At 37.8% G+C, this 20,453-nt stretch overlaps 1 protein-coding gene across 3 annotated transcripts in view; it reads right to left on the bottom strand.

The window, feature by feature from the left end:
* Positions 1-1,240: 1,240 nt before the first annotated feature.
* rargb (retinoic acid receptor, gamma b) overlaps positions 1,241-20,453 on the bottom strand; it is a 56,328-nt gene continuing 37,115 nt past the window's right edge. For 2 of the 3 annotated variants that reach the window (XM_084100945.1, XM_084100946.1), the window contains 7 exons: positions 9,860-10,008; positions 8,514-8,655; positions 8,131-8,294; positions 6,589-6,765; positions 6,133-6,337; positions 4,415-4,573; positions 1,241-3,456 (listed from right to left, as the gene is read on the bottom strand). In XM_084100945.1, the coding sequence (XP_083957071.1) occupies positions 3,131-3,456; positions 4,415-4,573; positions 6,133-6,337; positions 6,589-6,765; positions 8,131-8,294; positions 8,514-8,655; positions 9,860-10,008 (1,322 nt within the window). In that variant the 3' untranslated portion in view covers positions 1,241-3,130. Of the gene's footprint in view, positions 3,457-4,414; positions 4,574-6,132; positions 6,338-6,588; positions 6,766-8,130; positions 8,295-8,513; positions 8,656-9,859; positions 10,009-15,779; positions 15,839-20,453 lie in introns of those variants that run through there. The other variant, XM_084100947.1, reaches the window with a different exon arrangement.

Below are 20,453 nucleotides of genomic sequence, written 5' to 3'. Positions count from 1 at the left end.
GAGATCATTTCAGCCAATGTTTACCACGGTTTACTGCTGCAGGTCATATTTACCCTGTCACGTATCCGGATCAGTGCATTACATGAAGCTGCTAGACTCGATGATCACTGCAGGTTTATCCAGCACACTATGTGGTAATCATGCATTCGTTTTGGTCAGTTGAAATGATCTCATTTTTGCTGTCTAACCACATTTGAATAGTGGCTGATCATGACATTGGTGGTACACACAGAAACACTCTTCCACACTCTATAGAGACACACAAGGAATTATGGGAGCGGTCAAAAAAACAGTTCATAACATGCATCACTGATTACAGATAAAACAAAAATGTAACAAGACAAGGATAAATAAGTAATAAATAAAAGTACATGTAAAGCCTATAATGTGTATGTTTATATTTGAAATATTTTAAAAGACAATATTGTAAAAAATTCAAACTGAGATGTCCTGTTGATGCATCAAATGAAACAGTTTGCAGTGACACAACGGTAGAAAGATACAAGTAGAAAGAAGATATCTTTACAGTTCAGCAAATAGCATACATGCACACATCTTTACACATTAAACCGTATGGCTCTATCCCCAATATCTCACAGAATGCGCAGCGATCAGAAGCTTATGACTGCTTTGGCAACACTGTTCTGTCATGTACGGAGGTATAATGTTGTCATCAGCGGCGCACACAAACCTCAGCAGGGATGGAAGGATGAAGAAGGACACTGGAAAAAAAACTTTGTTTGCCTTTTCTATTATTGTCTATTCTATTTTCTCATTCATCATCAATAACACCCTACTCTGTAATCTCTCTCACCAACAAATAAATACGGTTGCATGTTTTTCAGACATAGTACCCAGACAGCAACATAGTGTCGGCCCAGATCCGGGACGCATGGAATCCACGTGTGTCAGATGTGGCCCTGATCTGGGCCGACACTATGTTGCTGTCTGGGTGATACCATGGTATTCTGTAAAGACCCTTGGATTGCTATATAAATGACACCACAGTAGTTGGTGTTTTTTGTCTTATCTCATCTCATGTTTATATAAATGTTATTTTATTATATTCTGTCATTAATATTTAGGACTGTAATATCCATATACAGTCAGTAACACCATGATACTGAATGATTACCATAGTCTTACAGAAGTCTGTTTGCATGCTCCAACACACTTTAAAGAATGCCATGGTTTTACCATAGTACATTTTAGTATGTTATAGTTGGTTTTTGTTTTTGTTAGAAGATTAGATTTTATTCTTTGGTATGGGTATTATATGAGAGATTACATTTTTATAATGATGTCGACTGACTGACGTAGTCTAAAATTTTCATTCATTTTTATATATAAATTTGACAAACAGCTTTTAACTCTTTCCCCGCCAGCGTTTCTTTTTAAAGTTGCCAGCCAGCGCCAGCATTTTGGATCATTTTCACTAAAGCTGAATGGCTCCCAGGATATTTTGTTGTATGAATATCTGAACATGTCAGAAGTAAGAACAGACCCTCTGCGTTTAAACAAAAAAAGGTACCTGCTTTATTCTAGCTTCATGCATTCTTTTTTATCAATACTTGAATGTGGGTAAGTTTAATAAAAACTTTCCAGTCCTATAGTTCATCCTGGGCCGACATTTCATTTATTAGGTTTTCATTAGGTTTTATTTAGGCTATATGCTGTTTGATGTTGATGATCACGATATTTTACATAATGCATAGGAACGCATATGCTAGCGCTTGTTGCTGCTTCTTCTTCACCTGTGTTTTGATCAGGAGATTCTGTACTCTTTCAGAAGATGTGTAATAGCGCCCCCTACCGTATAACAGTGAAAACATGGAAAGACGGAAAATTCCGTCAATGGCGGGGAAAGAGTTGAAGAACTGAGCAAAACACTTTCTTGAAGCCCTGCTGGATCTGTGTAGGGTAGATTCGCCTAACTAGCATTTTCCCCTATTACCTACAAAGGAACATTTTTGACAGTTATGGGATTGAAAGTGCACACCGCTTGTACACGCCACATGTGCTTGGCTCATATTTGACACATTACTAGAGTTCTTACATTGTACAACATATCAGTGTAGCTTTTATTGCTTTTAATACCTAATCACGTAAGTCTTCTAGATCCCAGAGTAAAATGTTACATTTCAGCTTTTAATGGTAATTTTTGCGTAATGATACAGTATAACTAAAGATCTAAATGTACGTGAATAGCTAGTGCACGCATGCTCTGATCTAGAGACTGTAGAGCACATTTGGTCCTTGATTTGCCCTGAGTGAAAAGTTTGATTTGTAATAATGTAATGAATCATGTGATGTAATGATATAAATCTAAAGATTTTACTTTCAATTCAAAAAATCAACCTAAAAACAATTATTTTATAATCTTCTAATGCCCCAAACCCTAAAATTGGTATAAATGGTAAATTCAGATGTAGAGTATGGCTGTAGGATATTGTTGGAGCGTTTAGTAAAAAGCAAGTACTCAAAAACACATAAAAACACACTGAAAGAAGAATAGAGTTGTTGAAAAGTATACATATACAAAATGTAATATATCTGAGACAATGCAACATCAAGAGTACAAAGTTATGCAGTAAATGTATGTCTAGAAAAAAAGTTTTTTAGACCACTGAATTGGTCATGTGGTTGTTTGTAGTTTTTTCTATTTTCTCATTGATCAGCTCTGATTATGCATCCATATACAGTCGTGAAAATTGCTTCCCTTATAGAGAACAAGGCTTTGGGATGCATTCTCAAATATTTGGCATCTCCAAATGTAGTACAAAATATGCATTTACCAAGTAACATCCAGATATGGCATAATGGCCTTTCTTTCTCTAGTTTCGCACTCATTTTAATTTCTCTCTCTATTCAGTTAGAGAAACACTGTCTAAAGTAACATTGGCATGTTTTTCTCAGTTTTCATGATGTAATTTGTTACTGCTTTTGGATGGTTGAGGGAAACTTGATGTGCAAAGTTGTGCATGCTTATTTGTGTCATAGAAAGTCATTATGGGAAACGATGTTGTTTGTTTGACTGAATGATGGAAAATCTGTTCGCATCAACTGAAATCTAAAGTTGTCTGCTTTTGTGTGTATGTCTCAGACCCGCATACATACTGTCGTCCAGCGGTCACTGTGCTCGTCCTGACACACTCTTTCTAGCTCCGCTCATGTCCACTTGCAGGATCCCCCATTCCTCATCCTCACTGTCCCCTGCCCTGTCCCGTCCCTCCTCCACAACCTCGTCCTCCTCGTCTTCTTCGTCCTCCAGGGCAGATTCCTCGTCCCGTTCGCGTTTGATGGCCTGGATGGCAGGAGGTGGCAGGGGGGCGGCAGCTTCATTGTCTTTAGAGTCAGACTTCTCCTCAAAGGCCTCAGGGTTCTCCAGCATCTCTCGGATCAGAGGAGGCATCGGGCCTGGGATCTCCATCTTCAGAGTGATGGCTCGCTCTGCTCCTGAACAGAGAGAACACAGGCATGATCGACCTAATGCTTCGAGGTTTTAATCTCTTCATTTAGGTTCATATTTTACTTATTTAACATGAGCTTGTGGTAGAGTTTGCAGCAAGAAGGTAGGTAGTACGACTAGTCGACCCTTTTCTCATTTCCAGGATCCTCAGAAGCAGAAGTCGTCATAGTTGGGTAAACTTCTATACTTCTGAGAGCTTTCTGTCCCTCCATTGACAGCCAACGCAACTACCACTTTAAAGCCCCAGAAAGGTAGTAAATACATTATTAAAGTAATCCATGTGACTCTAGTAATTTAACCTCAATTTTATAAAAGTGAAGCAAGTGTTTTGTTTGTGCAAAACATAAAAATAAAGAATGTATCAAACAATTTGTCTTTACTACCTTTCTGGGGCTTGAAAACAGTTGCGTAGCTGTCAATAAAGGGACAGAAAGCTCTCAGATTTAATTAATAAGATCTTCATTTGTGTTCCGAAGATGAACGAATGCATTACGGGTTTGGAATGACATATGTGAGTAATTTATGACAAAATTTTCATTTTTGGGTGAACTAACCCTTTAATAACTCTAAAAAAACGCAGGTGCTGTCAAGCACACTTTAAACATATCACAATGTTAAAGGAATAGTTCACTTAAAAATTAAACTTCTGTCATTATTTACTCACCCTCAAGTTATTTCAAATTTGTATGAATTTCTTTCTTCTGCTGAACACAAAAGAAGATATTTTGAAGAATGTCGGTAATCAGACACTTGTTGGACCCCATTGACTTCCATTGTAGGAAAAAAAAATACTATGGATGTCAATGGGGTCCATTAACTGTTTGGTTAATGAAATGTTGAATTTCAATTTTTAAGTGAACTATTCCTTTAAGTTCCATGACTTTATCACATTGAGTTAACCACATAAACTATATTGTAAACCATACAGACATGAACAATGCCTACCTTTAGTGCTGATGCCTCGGAGGTCAGTGACCTTCATCAACATCCGTGGGAACATGTGAGGTTTGTTGGGACGTCGGCGGCGAGCGTAGATCTTTAACGCCTCTAGCAGAGGTTCCTGTAGCTGATCCACACGATGAGGCTCTTCCAGATCCATGCGGTCTATTCATTCAACCAGTAAGAGAAGAGCAGGACATGCCAATCAGAGTTTGACAACAACACAAGGAATAAACCAACCAGGGAGTCAAAATGTTTATAAAATAAACAGGGCAACTGGAGCAGCTAATACTGAAGGTGTATAAAATTATTAATATAGCACTCAAGAGATAAAATAAGCACTCACTCACTCACTCACTCACTCAGGCACTCACTCACTCAATCAGACACTCACACACTCACTCACTCACTCATTCACTCACTCACTCACTCACTCACTCACTCAATCAGACACTCACTCACTCACACACTCACTCACTGACTCACTCACTGACTCACTCACTCACTGACTCACTGACTCACTCACTCAGGCACTCACTCACTCACTCACTGACTCACTCATTCACTGACTCACTCACTCACTGACTTACTCACTGACTCACCCACTCAGGCACTCACTCACTCAATCAGACACTCACTCACTCACACACTCACTCACTGACTCACTCACTGACTCACTCACTCACTGACTCACTGACTCACTCACTCACTGACTCACTGACTCACTGACTCACTCACTCACTCACTCACACACTCACTCACACACTCATTGACTCACTGACTCACTCACTCACTCACTCACTCACTCACTCACTCAATCACTCACTCAATCACTCACTCACTCACTCACTCACTCACTCACTGACTCACTCACTCACTCACTCAGGCACTCACTCACTCACCCACTCACCCACTCACTCACTCACCCACTCACTGACTCACTCACTCAGGCACTCACTCATTCACTCACTCACTCACTCATTCACTGACTCACTCACTCACTCACTCACTCATTCACTCACTCACTCACTCACTCACTCAAGCACTCACTCACTCACTCAATCACTCACTCACTCATTCACTGACTCACTCACTCACTCACTCACTCACTCACTCACTCAAGCACTCACTCACTCACTCACTCACTGACTCACTCAGGCACTCACTCACTCACTCACTGACTCACTCACCCACTCACTCACTCTCTCACACACTCACTCACCCACTCACTCACTCACTCACTCTCTCACACACTCACTCTCACACACTCACTCACTCACTCACTCTCTCACACACTCACCCACTCACTCACTCACTCACTCACTCGCCCACTCGCTCACTCGCTCACCCGCTCACCCGCTCACTCGCACACTCACTCACTCAAAAGATTTTCACTATAAAGGTCCTTGCACGAAATTCGTGTCTGAAATTTTTGGATGTTAAAAAATAAATTCAACCTCACGTTTTGTCAATCACGTTTACACACTGCCTCCGAAACCTTCGTCCGTCATAAAAAAATTTGGATCAGGTTTGATTTTCTGCATTTTTCGCATCCATAGCAAGCATTTTGTAGGGTATTTCAACAATTCAGAGCCACCAAACGACGAATACGAAAAAACGCATATTATGCATTGTTATCCCAATTGAAAGTTTCCAGATGCAATTCAATTTCTATGCATAAAGTAGAAGAACTAAAGTGACTCCTAAAGGCGAGACTGCAGCACCTCCACAGATGAGGCAGATTGCACTCAGGAGCCCGGTCTCAGTGTCGTCCATCTCCAGAGGCAGGAGCTGCCCAGCGAAAGCAAACACCAGGTCTGTGAGTGGCCCGAAACCAGCGTTGTGCATCTGTGTTCTGTTGAGGGTCAGCCCATCTGAGAAGGTCATAGTGTCCTGCTCTGGAGTGTAGCGAGTACAAATACGCAACATCTGCGGGAAACAAAGCATCAAGACAAAGTGAATCTAATAAAGTTGAAGTTGCCAATAAGGAAATACATACTGTATATATGAAGAGGCAAAATGTGTCATTGTTTTTTCAGAATCCAGCACCATATGCACTGAATTAAGAGGTTGCATCTAAACGAAATGAGTCTGTTTCCACTGCCCCTAAAAAATCTAATGGACCTTTAAGATGAGACAACTTTGTTGGTTGTTAATTATATAGTTTTTGTTGTATTTACCAGTATATCAAGGCAGGCAGATTTCAGTAAGGTGATCTGGTCTGCAATGGTGAGTGAAGTAAAACCTGGCAGACGTTTGGCAAACTCCACAATCTTTATAATGCACTTTGTGGAGAGTTCACTGAACTTATCCCACAGTCCAAGATCCAGCTGAACCCTGTGATCCGCACTGGAGTTCTGAAACAGAGTAAAACAGGAAAACTGTACTGAGCACACTTCTCCATGCATTCCCATACAACTGAACCAATATCTCTTAAACAGTAATCGTTGGTAAATCACTGATTCATAAAAACATGAGTGTGTGGAAGTACAGCAGCAGTGAATGCATAGGAGATATATAGAAGATGAACCGGCATTTTTAATGCATTCAATGTTACTATTCACATTTCAGTTTTGACTGGCCAGTTGAGAATTTTGACTATTAATAATTCACATGGAAGAAATCTACAATGCAATTTTAACTAATGAAAATCCCAGGCTCCTATTTCTTTTATTCATTTTCTTTTATATTTTACTTCGATCTAGTAATAATGTATTTCAAGACCTGTTCAGTTGCAATTATGTCTAGTCGTAATAGCATACAGAAATTATGAAATTATTTATTACAGCTGAAATATATAGATATATTTGAGAATGTTGTATTACCCATCTGGTGCTGAGTTTATACTTTCATCTGACACTGGGTGTAACTCAAAGCACTCAAGAAACATTTATAGCAGTAACCATATACATATGTTTCATATTTCATATGACAGATGGATAGACTGACAGATGTATGTTTTATATACATGTTATCAGTTAAGGTTTAAGTATCTGGTTTTAACTAGTTACAATGCAATTCTTACTAGCAAAAATATAATTATGTGTTTCCAAATGGATGCATATGCTTAATGTTCAGTGTTTAAAGCACTTTCATGGGAATCATAATGCTTGTTAAATATTGTCACAGTTTGTCAATATAACGTGAGAAAAAGTTCTCACTTCCCATAAGAACTCACTTCTTACAACTTCTGTATGTATACTCTACTTGTATTTGAATGTGAGATTATGTGTATTGTTTACATTTATAGTAGTAATAGTACTAGTATTCGCATCATTCTACTCCACTTTTTATTTGCATTCATTTTGTTGCACTAAATAAACAATTACACACAGTTATGTGAGTATGTGGGACATATTTGACCTTGAAAGTCTATCTGTGACCTCATAATAATTAAGTGAGAAACTAAAATGTTTCTCTGAACTTCTAATAATTCATTTGTCACACAGAATTTACCTGAACAGCAAAAGATGATTCAATAGAGTGATTAAAAGTTATTGTGGTTAGTCACACCATCAAAGATAGCCATTATTCATTCATAAAAATGTTAACCAAAATCTTGATGTTAACAAAAAAGTGGAGTCTCTGCCTCTCAATAAAAAAAACTCTTTATTTTTGCTGTGGTTCAGTGGATGTGTATGTGTAATTAATGTTCTGAAATATTGTTTGTTAATCTGCCAGACAGGAGGAGGTGTGTGAGGATGAAGTGACTCAGGACTCACAGTCGTGTATTTTCCCAGCTGACAGAGCGAAGGGAAGGTTTCCCTGTGTGCTTTGCTGACTTTATTAACCAGTTCTTCCAGTTCTCCACTCAGCTCATAGCTCTCTGGAAGAACCACCTCCTCTTTTACGTCCTTCTTTTTCTTATTCCTGTCATTCCGCACTGCTAAAAGAAGAACAACAACAAAAAATAATATGAGTGTTCAAACACAAATTGAATATAACACATGTTGGAAGCAGCAATGAGTTGATCTTGGAGTTGAGTGCAGTGTTCTTCATGCCAAGACATACAGTCATAGACTTGTGAACTGACTGTACTCTGTCTTCATCAGTGTTGTGACCTGAGAAGTGTATAGTTAGTGATGTAAACTGCTCTGAGGTTTACCTTCCTTCGACATGCCGACCTCGAAGCACTTCTGCAGTCGACAGTACTGACAGCGGTTACGCGTCACCTTGTTGATCTGGCAGTTTTTGTCTCTGTGGCAGGTGTACACCATGTTCTTCTGGATACTGCGACGGAAAAAACCCTGAGAGAGAGAGAGAGAGAGAGAGAGAGAGAGAGAGAGAGAGAGAGAGAGAGAGAAACAAAAAATATAAGTATTTACATTACGATTTACATGGAGCTGAGGTCATGACAATAACTCAAAATCTTCTGTCTAATAGTGACCAGATTTGATGAACTTCACCAGAGCCTTCAGCAGAGGGCACTATAGATGTGTGAATGAAATCAACATTCTTCAACTTGACAGTAACACTAGATGGCAGCACTCAAACCGTGACCTTTACCCACTGTTCTGCATCATGTGCTGTTATAATGTAAACACAGTGTAATAGAACTGTCTTATTTGTCTTCATGGTATGCTGTATTTGACCCAAATCTTTTTGCCAATATGGGATTCTAACATAATTAACCATTCTCAGGTTTTGATTAGTGAATGTGTCATTTATTTTGAAGTGCATTATAATATTGGTCATGTTTTTTAAACCTGTTTTGTTCAGTTTGAAAAATTAAAATAAACCATTTTTTTTTTTAAATACTATTTTAGCTATATTTTTAGTATTATATACTAAATACTATTTTTTTTAGGTACATAACAGAAAATATGATGCATATTTAAAAAGGTCTTTCTGAGTAATCTTTATTTTTATAAGTAAATTAAATTAAACTTTGACTAACAAAACGTTGTTAGTTTTAACATAAGTTTCAAATATAGCTAATTTAGCTTTTGTTAAAGGTTAAATTAAGTTGTAAAAAGCCAAAGAATAATTATATTGACCTACATTAATAATTATACATACATTAATACATAACATTTTGGCTTCTGTCTAAAGAAAATATATTGATTAAGTATGATATGGTCTTTATAATAAATAATCTTTTTACTTTTTTATGAATGTCTGTGTGAAAAGAAATAGCATTTTTGATTAATGTTCACATTCAAATTTAAGGTTTGAAACAAATCATAAATATAATCATTTGAGATTTTTTTTTTTTTTTTTTACATTTTTGGTCCAAAGAATAATTTTTTTCACTTGGGTTCTAAATAGAATCCTAGGGTTCTTCACTCAAAATTAAAGAACCCTTTATGCCAAAAGGTTCTATATAAGGAGAAAAAAACTAAAAAATTGCATAATACTTTCATGTTTAATGGTTTGTTTATTTTTTTCTAGCGATAAAGTATGTTTACGAGCTGTCCAGAAGTCAGACTGGTCTCTTCTAAGAGTGTGTACCTTGCAGCCCTCACAAGAGCTCACTCCATAATGATAGCCAGAAGATTTGTCCTGGCACACAAAGCAGGGTTTATAGATGCGAGGAGGAGGAGGTGGAGAAGGAGAACTGGGAACCATCTCCTCTGAGCTTGTGCTCTGAGTCTCCACCGCTGCAGACATCAGGAAGAAAAGGACAAGATATTTAGAGATGATTACTAAGACAAGAATCTCTATTGGTTTTTCAAATCCTCAAGCCCTACAGGCAAGTTTTTAACTGGCAAACATCACTTCCCCACTCTTCAAAACAAACATGCACTTACTCTTTAAAAAACAAAGCCACTTTCACCTTCACATATTTTTGATTGGTGAGTTTATGGTGCATTCTTGATTATATAACATTATTGGGTGCATCGTCAAAAATAATGACTTGAATTCAGGTGGGTTGCTATTTTAAAGAATATTAAAGGGACCTATTATAAACTTTTTTTTACAAGTTCAACTTTTCTTTAGTGTGTAATGTTGCTGTTTAAGCATGAAAAAGCTCTGCAAAGTTACAAAGCACAAAGTCCCACCAGCAGGAGTTCTTCTCTATATCAGTGTCAGTGTTTCTGAACTCCTGAAACGCCTCCATTGTAGTCTTGAGTTTCTTCCGGGAACGAACACGTCACAATATTCCTCATTTAAATAATTAATACGTAGAATAAAGGGGCGGGGCCTGGTTGAGTTAGTTAGTAGTGTGTTAAACTGGCGGTTATGGTAAGGGGCGGGGATTTCCCAAACACACTTGAAGCAGTTGACCAATCACAACACACTTCACCAGCCGACCAATCACAGCACAGTGTGCTTTTCAGAAGGAGGGGCTTCATAGAGATGAAGGGTGCGTTTCCCGAACAACGACATTTATAGCACTTTTGCTATAAATTACAGACATGGCATCTGAGGACTAATTATAATTTTTCTCAGTTATTTTGCTTTATTTCCATATTCAATCATAGGCTCGTTCTTACGTAGTACAGCACATTCACAAATGCGCACTCTTCAAAAATGGTGCTTTAAATCTCTTGACAAACTAAAGAATGTCATTTAAATGTGTTTATATTCAAAATATAAGATATAGATTGTACTGAATGTCAGCTTGCATATTCGGCTCAAGAGCATGATCTATGTAAATCCACATGTCATGCAAACAAGAAACTGCTCTAACCACAGATCGAGAGCTGTCGTTCCAAACACACAACTCTGCGATGCTGTTTGCGAATGTTCGTTGGAAATATGGTTTCGGGAAACACCGACTCGTTGAACTGCTGAGAACGACGGAACTTGCGACCATAGTTGGCTAACGATGCTTTCGGGAAACACAGCCAAGACTAGGAAGAGAATATGTGCAACAATGTTAAATATTAGGAAAATATTTTTGAACATTCAAGCGATTCTCGACACAGCGCGAGTTCCCTCGAAAGGGAACGTCTCGGGTTACGCCTGAGAAGGGAACGAGACGCTGCGTCCCTCGGCCACACTTCCTGCGCTCCTGAGAACGACTTGCTTCGGCCAATCAGAAGCTGATGCTGTTGTTGTGATGTCACGCTGAAGGCGTTCCCCAATGTGTCGATTCTCAACGCAGCGCGAGTTCCCTCGTTTTAGTAGAGCCCAAAAACAACATCAAGACTTTGAAAAAGGGCAATAATATGTCCTCTATAATTTATCAAGAATGTAAGAGAATAAGGATGAAGTTGTCAAATGCATTAGGAAGCCTCTGTCCAGGGGTCAGAGCTCAAAGACAAATATTATGAGAGCACATTGAGTGCTGAAGGAGAAGAGAGATGAGAAAAATGAACTAACACGACAGATGAATGAATAGCTTTTCCTGTTATATCGAACTCTTATCGACCCGTGACTCCTGTGTACACCCCTAATATGTTATAGTTAATAAAAACACAATTGATCATTGTTTGTTCGTGTTATTCACAGTGCATAAAGAAATGCTGTAGAATTATTGTTCATTGCTAGTTAATGTTAACTAATGTAGCACTAATGTTAACCCTTTTGTAAAGTGTTACTGGATGAATGAATAACATGCTTTGACTGACACCTCAGCATGTGTTCAACTCGCTGTCACGCGCCCAAATGGCACCAGTCAGTTTCAGAAACATCCTGGAAAGCAGCCATACAGGCGCAAACATATAATATAACACGCTTTGCCCAATTTAAACACCACCGTGTGAATCCAGTGTTGTATATTTTGTGCAAGTCCACGCTGTCACTCGGTTCAACTTTCACCTCTAGACACCCTTTCCCCCCTCATGCTCTTGTTTCCTGGACCCTAAATTCCTCAGGCCTGGATGACTGGCTTTTTACTAGAGGTCCAGTCTCGAGATCCCCCGTAAAGCCCGTCTGTGGTCTGACCGAAGCCCGAGGCTTGCCTGACCGGCTCTTTATTGGCAGAGTCACCTTGGTCAGCCATTCACACCAGCACCAGCTGTCCCTCACTCTCCACTTGTAAAAAATGAGAGAAAAACAGCTAAAACTGGGCAGATTTTATTGGCCATTCCTCCTACTGAATGGAGTGAATCCCCCAAATGTGCCTCTCATTCTCTCGTTCTTCTCCTCCCTCTGTCCCTCCACGGGCACCGTTTAACAAGAGCAAAATGAGAGAAGGTATAGATGAGAAATCTCATAAAAACCAGGGGGTTGGGGGAGACGGATGAAGAATGTGTGAGAGAGGGTGAGTTTCACTTTGACCTTGGCTTTGGCTTCTCAAGACATGAACATGAACCGAGAGTCACACAAATACTGCCAGTGATCTAATCGCGACCTCGGAGATGAAATATACTACATTGATGATCTGAGATTTGGCAAACTATGAAAGGATATTTCCTTTCCAAACAGCACGGAAACCTGTGCTAGAGACGTTCCAAAGTCACAACCCAGTTTTGTTGTGAACAGAAGATATTCAAACTTCAAAATATATGGACCTTATTCCGGGTAGACGCCATATTTAATTTGACTGGAATGAAAACAAAGCTGTGAGAGGAAGAACAATGCATTCAATGGACCGAATTCATGAAACAAAAGCACATTTCTGTGTAAATTGTTCATAGAACTATTAAACAGATGCATACATTAATAAATATATACTTACACTACCATTTAAAATATATAAATATATATATTTATTCAGCAAGGATGCATTAAATTGATCAAAAGTGACAGTAAAGACTTCTATATTGTTGAAAAAAAAAAATCTAATAAACGCTGTCCGTTTGAACTTTCTATTCATTAGAGAATCCTGAAAAAGCGCATCATGGTTTCCACGGAAATCTGAAGTAGCACAGCTGTTTTCAACATTAATAATAATCATACATTTTTCTTGAGCAGCAAATCATATTAGAATGATTTCTGAAGGATCATGTGACACTGAAGACTGGAGTAATGATGCTGAAAATGCACAGGAATAAATTACATTTTACAACATATACACATAGAAAACAGTTATTTTAATTAGTAATAATATTTAAAAAAATATGATAGTTTTTACTGTATGTATGATCAAATAAACGCAGCCTTGTTGAGACGTCATTCAAAATCCCAAACTTTTACAAATGTGTATGCAAGAATACACATTTCATTCTGTTCTCGTTTCATAAATAAGGCACAAAATGTATTTGCTGAAACACTGAGAATTCCAGCGAGCAAAAAACAAACAGACAAAAAACAGTAAACATTAGTTGTTCAAATTAGACATGATCTAAGACCTTGAGATTTGACCTGCTTATTGACTTATTATTAAGTATAATAGTCTGTTGTGTAACTTGTAGAACATATTTTCTTACAATACAAGTGTGTTCACACAGGACATTCTTGTGTTCGCAAACAGACGCAATGGAACAGAACGCAGGGTCACAAGACACGGTTTTAAAAGTTTAACTAATTTTAGCTTGACAACATTTTAAAAAAAGCAATACTCATGAAGCTGGAAAAGACATGATGCGTGTGTATATTGTTGTGCATTATGCAGTAGGTAATAGGATCAAGTACTGATACTGTGTGTTGTTGTGTTTAGTTTTTTCTTTGGATTTTGTGTGGTTCTGTCATGCAAGACTTCTAGGTCTCTGGAATGCTGATAGACGTAGTTCTTGCACATAATGTTCTGTGAAACACAAGGTCGGGGTGATGGGCGAGTGAGTGGGTGAGAACGCAACCTGATCACTGTGTTTATGTAGTAACTTGGTCTGAATTGGCTTTATGTGTTTATATGGCAGCAATGCTCGAGTGACACAGAGCGGTTCTGAAAACATCAGCCTCTTTTGTGCTGGAGGAGTGGAAACCTGGCGCCACCAGAGGAATGACTGACAGACGTAAAGGGGAAGAAAGAAGGAATGCAATTCTGTTCCCATTCCATTTGACATGACTCGTGGAGAATACATGAAGAAGTCTATGGTCGATTTTGAAGTAAAGCAGGTGGAGTTTTCAGAAGAAACAGTTAAATAAAATATTTTTTTATTGTCTGAATTGGCACTTGACAGCATAATAAGATTTCAGAACAAACTAAAAATGTACTGAAAAAAATGACTTGCCATTGATTTTTGAACTGGAATGAATTTTATAGACTTCCATTAAAATGCCCCCCTATTATGCTATTTTAAAGATTCTTATTTTTTTTGTGTCGTCTCCTACTACAGGTTTACATGCATACAAGCTCAAAAAACACTTAATTTCCTCATAATCTCCACTGCAGCATCAGCTCTATTCTCAGTGACTGAAACGGTTCGATCAAGGATTCAGTCTCTCTAAACCCCGCCTCTCTGAGAGCTGCTCTGCTCTAATTGGCCAGATGGCCCAGTCTGTTGTGATTGGTCGACCGTGTCAGAAACCAAACGCTCATTATCATATCTGAATTTCAGCTCCGGATCTTCCTCAGCTCTTGACACTCAGTGATACGAACAGTAACGATGGCGTCGGTTTTACCGTATCAATCTCATCAAAGTGGATTTGCTCTGTCAGCAGAAAACAGCGTCTTCTCCACATGAACAACACGAACCAAACTCTTCCAGTCTCAGATAAACTACAGTGTTTGAGGGTCAAAGTAGACGTTGTTCACGGCAGCCAATGAAGAACATAGACTGGCATTATGCAAATCTGTTACAAACCTACGCAGATTCAGCAGGAAGTGAGACTGGAATTACTGACGACTCGTTCAGAGACAAAAACTCCATTTATCTGCACTTTGATCTTTGAAACTTTGCAGATCTTTTACAGTCACAAACAGCTCTATTACACACCACATGAAAGGTAATTTTCGAAAATGCATAATAGGGGTACTTTAAAGCACTGAATTACACACAAAGAAAATGATTTATTTGTTCTGATTGTATTGTAAGTGGTCTCAGTCCACATTTCTGCAGATTACTGTGTGTCTGCACTGTTTAAACAACAAACTCAATGATGCAGGTTTTATCAGTAAAGGAGTCGAGGGCTTCAGCATGACAATCCAAGTTCTCTCTGTTGGCTCGAATTGCATGGAAACACTGATAATATCCATGTCTTTCAGCAAACTCAGCAACACTATCAAGCGATACCATCTCTGTGAGCTCCTGTTTACACCTGCTATTAAAGGGGTGGTTGATTATGATTTCACTTTTCTAACTTTAGTTAGTGTGTAATGTTGCTGTTTGAGCATAAACAACATCTGCAAAGTTACAACGCTCAAAGTTCAAAGCAAAGGGAGATATTTGCTTTTACAGAAATTGCTTTTTAAGGACTACAACAAACGGCTGGTAAGGACTACAATGAGCTTCTTCAGGGTTAGTGACATCACAAACCCTAAAATTTACATAAACCCCGCCCCCCAGAACGCGATATATAGATTATAATGACAGAATATGCTAATCAATGACTAGAAGATAGTTAACTCAACATCAGCTTCATACATTCATCAACTAACCAATGAGAAATGTCCTGTTGCTTCTACATGTTGTCACTTCCTCTTGAGTCTCTCCATCATTGTCCGACTCCAGTCTGAACATAAAAGGCTAAAAGTTTTCACACACACACACACACACACACACACACACACACACACACACACACACACACACACACAAGCTCTTGAAGCTCTGCCCTCTGTGCCGGGAGCAGCAACTCATTTGCATTTAAAGGGACACACAAAAACAGTGCGTTTTTGCTCACCCTCACAAAGTGGCAATTTTAACATGCTATAAAAAAATATCTGTGGGGTATTTTGAGCTGAAACTTCACATACACACTCTGGGGACAACAGAGACTTTTTTACATCTTGTGAAAAGGAGCATAGGCCCCTTTAAGATGCGTTTTGGTCAATCGGATCACAAGTGGACGACACTAAATACGGGTGTAAACGGGGTCGAAAACATTTTGTTCACTTTCAACCACTTCCAGAGGTAGTCGAAAACGCATTCGACCAGATTACTTTCATATTGTAGATGCTCAGGTAGTCAAATGTCTTCGAACAGCAGAAAAAGACTGTCTTCTCTCCGCCTACTGACTGAATGCGTGAAGATTATGGGAAGCGCGCTAGCCAGACGGGATTTAAACTTTGTTGAACTTCTTTTCAGAAGTGGCTGAAAGTGGACAAAAGAGACGAATTAAAACACCAGGTGTAAAAGGGAATTTGTCTCCCTCGTCTACTTGTGATCAATCATCTTTATACCAGGAGTAAACTTGTTCTGACATCATCAGAAAGAAGCAAATCATCACTCAATAGAAGCATCACGTAATGCAACATCTGCTCAAGACTATTACGTTTCTGATGTTTTATTATTATTTAATGAATTAGTTATAGATTCATATATGGCTATATACACTATATTTGTACAAAGGTTGCTTCAGTGTCTATCCAAACATACAAATATGTATGTGTACACATTACATACAAGTATAAATAGCCTAGTTTTTCCAGCAGGTGATGAACAGAATAAATCTAGCGTGCATCACTTGTGTTTTATGTTCCTGATGAACTTCACTAAGTCTTGAATTTATCATCTTTTCTTTGTACTTTATTTCTCAGTTCATCTTTTCCTCTCTTATGTATATAATTAAATAAAGTGCTCCTCATGTCATAATGAATGCACTGGATGTTGTTTTTAAAGCAAAATGCAAAATCGCTCATACATTTGTCATGCATATTTTGGATCCAAACACACATAATGGTTTGCAGACTGAGGGCAGAGATGAATGGCTCTTTCATTTCTTCTGCGTGGTTGTACTGTATGTGTGGATGGATTGAACTGCATGATTGACTCACTAAAAACTACAAAAGGCGTTCATGAAACTTGATGTTCTGAATTCCAATATGAAGCGAAAGTAAATAGTGCATAAACAGATTTTAAGTGAACTGATTTTATATAGGAATGAAGAGGAAAACTTGAAAGAACATGCAGGATCAGTTGTGTGGATGTATCTGAATACAGCAAACATTAAACAGAACTTCTTTTCTCTATTTTTTACCAAGAAAAAAAATACACTGGTAAGACAACAGTATTTGTTGTGACTCTTTTTTTAGTCAAATGCTGACACAGTGGATTTTACAGGCTTTCTGCATGTTGTTAGATTTTGTAACATCTCACCAACATTCGACTTGAAGCGTTGCTGAGAAATTTAACAGGTTGGGTCAATTCAGGTTTGCTTCCAAAACCTAACGCTTGGACGCTTCTGAACATTAGATATGGGACTGAGGCATTAAAACCTCATTTGATTTTCTAATCCTCAAATAACAAATTGTTATTAGGTCTAAAATATTTTCAGGACTGTAATAGTTATAATAGTGAAACAGCGTATTAGTTTAACAAACATACTCTGCGAAATGCAGCAGCAATCAAGTTATTCTCTTTTTTGTAATTGCAATTAACTAAATTGCTGTCACATTCATTTACATCAATATTGTGTTAATAGTAATAAACATTATTTTTCCGTATTGCAGATCTCTTTGAAGATCTGCAAGACCACTGCAAGACACTTTACAAAATGTAAATGACTACTGCATAGCACTGCAAAATTACTTTCATGCATGTTTGAAATATTAATACTGTCATTAATTTATTACTACGCATAATCACTATGTGTGTGTGTGTCCTTAGATATCCTTTTGCAATAAAACCTGGCATAAGATTGTTTTAGGGGTAGGGTTTAGATCAGGGTTATCTATAGCGCTTGTCCTCTGTAGGGTCTCGGGGTGTTGGAGTCTCTCCCAGCATTATTATTTGCATGTCTTTGCATTTTCCCGGTGAACTCACACACACACACACACACACACACACAGACACACATGCACACAGGCTTTTCCCTGCCCTGGCATGTCACCATTTTGAAAATAACACCCTTAAATATTTCAGAACACATAATGCTCATGCCTGTGGACTGAGCCGATTCTTGTTTTCACATACGCAGGAGATACACATAACAAAGGCCACAGTGTTTGGAGAGACTAAAAGCTCATTTAATCCTGTAACAAGCTGTGCTCGAGTCAAACCAGCACCTGTGTGAAACTACATACTAAACATGCACTAATGCACACGACCCGTTCTGCTGTCGGCATATGACCAGACCGAGCACCAATACAGCGGGATATTAATACACTGAAAATAAAAGGATATGATCAATAAGTCATGACAACATATGTTTTTCTATTACTTTAACTCATCAAAATAATTTAACCTTTTTTGTTGTTGTTGTTGTTATATAATATTTAATTATAGGCATTATTTTTAAATGAGCTGAAATGACTTGTACTGCCAATTTGATTATACCTATTTTTTTTAAAGTTGAATTAGGTGATATTTTTAGTGTACTGTAGATACTGTGATAAAAATGTTTGATCAGTATGTCATGGCAGCTTGTGTTTTTACATTACTGTAACTTATCGAAATAATTTAAGCAATTTCAACTTTTATGAGTTATACAAGATTAAACGATCAGCTTAATATAATGTAAGTTTAAATGACATGTATAACCATGTTGATTATACTTAATAATTTAAGTTGAAATGTATGAAAACATTTTTTTACAAATGAGAAAGAGGAAATAAATAAATAAATAAATAAATAAAGTGGTCTGTCAGACCTAATCTGGCACACACATATTTAAATCTATTATTTAACCCATATATAAAGCCATCACTGATCATTACTGATAAATATGTCTACATGTTTATGATTTAGTGGTAAGTCCTGACTGAAGAAGATCGAAACATCTGAATTTATCACTCTGTGGCTATTATTAAATAAAAGCATTTTTTGTGAGACATTTGCATATGCAGATCTCTTTTCTATGGACTTCATTGTTTGGTTGACAATCCATCTCAAGTGGTCAAAAGTTTTTTTTTTTTTTTTGAGTGATTATCTTAAGGTATTTGTAACACCATTTTTTTTATTTGTACTTTGCTTGGTTTAACCACAGCGGCCATCTTTGTGTGATGGCACACAACAAAGTTTGGCCTATACAGATGTTTACAGAAACCTCAATATTGTAGCTCAGAATTAATATTAAAAAAGAACATTTAAAAATAGTGGTTTAATAATACCAATACATAAACGGTAATTCTTAAAATTTAATTTAATTTGGCCTAATTTAAAAATGGCCAAGCAACTAACTTTACCATTTTTGGAGCACTTGAAATGCAATGACCCAGAAAGAAGAAGGTGAAAACAGACATTGTAGCATTAAAAGACATTTTGTTCTAAATTAGCATCCTAAAATTAGACAGGTTTACAAAAAACCTAAAACTAGACACCTAAAACTCTGCCTAAAACTAGACAGACCAAAAACATGCAATTTTGGTCTCTTTGACAAAATGTGCTGATCGAATAAGGATGAACTATATCAGAGAATGTAAACCATGGTTTCAGTTTCTCATTTAAAAGTATCAGTTTAAGAACAGCTTTGCTCAAAGCTTAACCAGCATCTCCTGCACACATGGACCAACACATGTCCTGATGGGATGAAGACAGACTGGTAAAACAGGAGCTGTCTTTCTTAGAAGCAAGTTGTTAAACTTGGATTGCCCCTTTCATTCAACTGCATGCATACAAAGCTTTCTTCTTTATAGTACCTCATAAACTGACCCTTTTTATTTTGCCTTTTCAGGATGAAGCTGAACCAACATTTGGCCACCCCCTCCCCAGCCACCTTCACATTTATTACACCCCACACAACCGAAAGACTAAGACAACTGGTCACTGACCAGAACCCAACATCGACCAGAGAATCATCCTATCCAGACAAGACCTGACCTTCAGACATGAACTTCAGCCTGACAAAACATCACAATTTGTTTTAAAAAAGATACTGAATTGTGGTCAAAGAGTATGATGAAGAATCTCCATGCATCCATGTTAGTTCAGCAGTGTTAGAAAACCATACTTTGTTGAAGTAAATCACTTTGCATTTAGTAACACAGCTTGGTCTTGAAGGGTTTGCTGATGTGAAGGTCTACAAAACATCGAGCCATAACCAACAGTCAAAAGAGGAAACTAAACGTGCATCTAATGTATCAACTGAAGCATGCAGAGTTATTAACAACCTTTCTACAACAACAGATCTTAAGTGTTGGAGATGAATTGGCCGATACCGATAATTTGTTATA

This window comes from Abramis brama, assembly GCF_963993115.1.
Source record: "Abramis brama genome assembly, chromosome: 23".
NCBI classification, from domain to species: domain Eukaryota; kingdom Metazoa; phylum Chordata; class Actinopteri; order Cypriniformes; family Leuciscidae; genus Abramis; species Abramis brama.
This window is presented reverse-complemented; position numbering and strand designations above follow the sequence as displayed.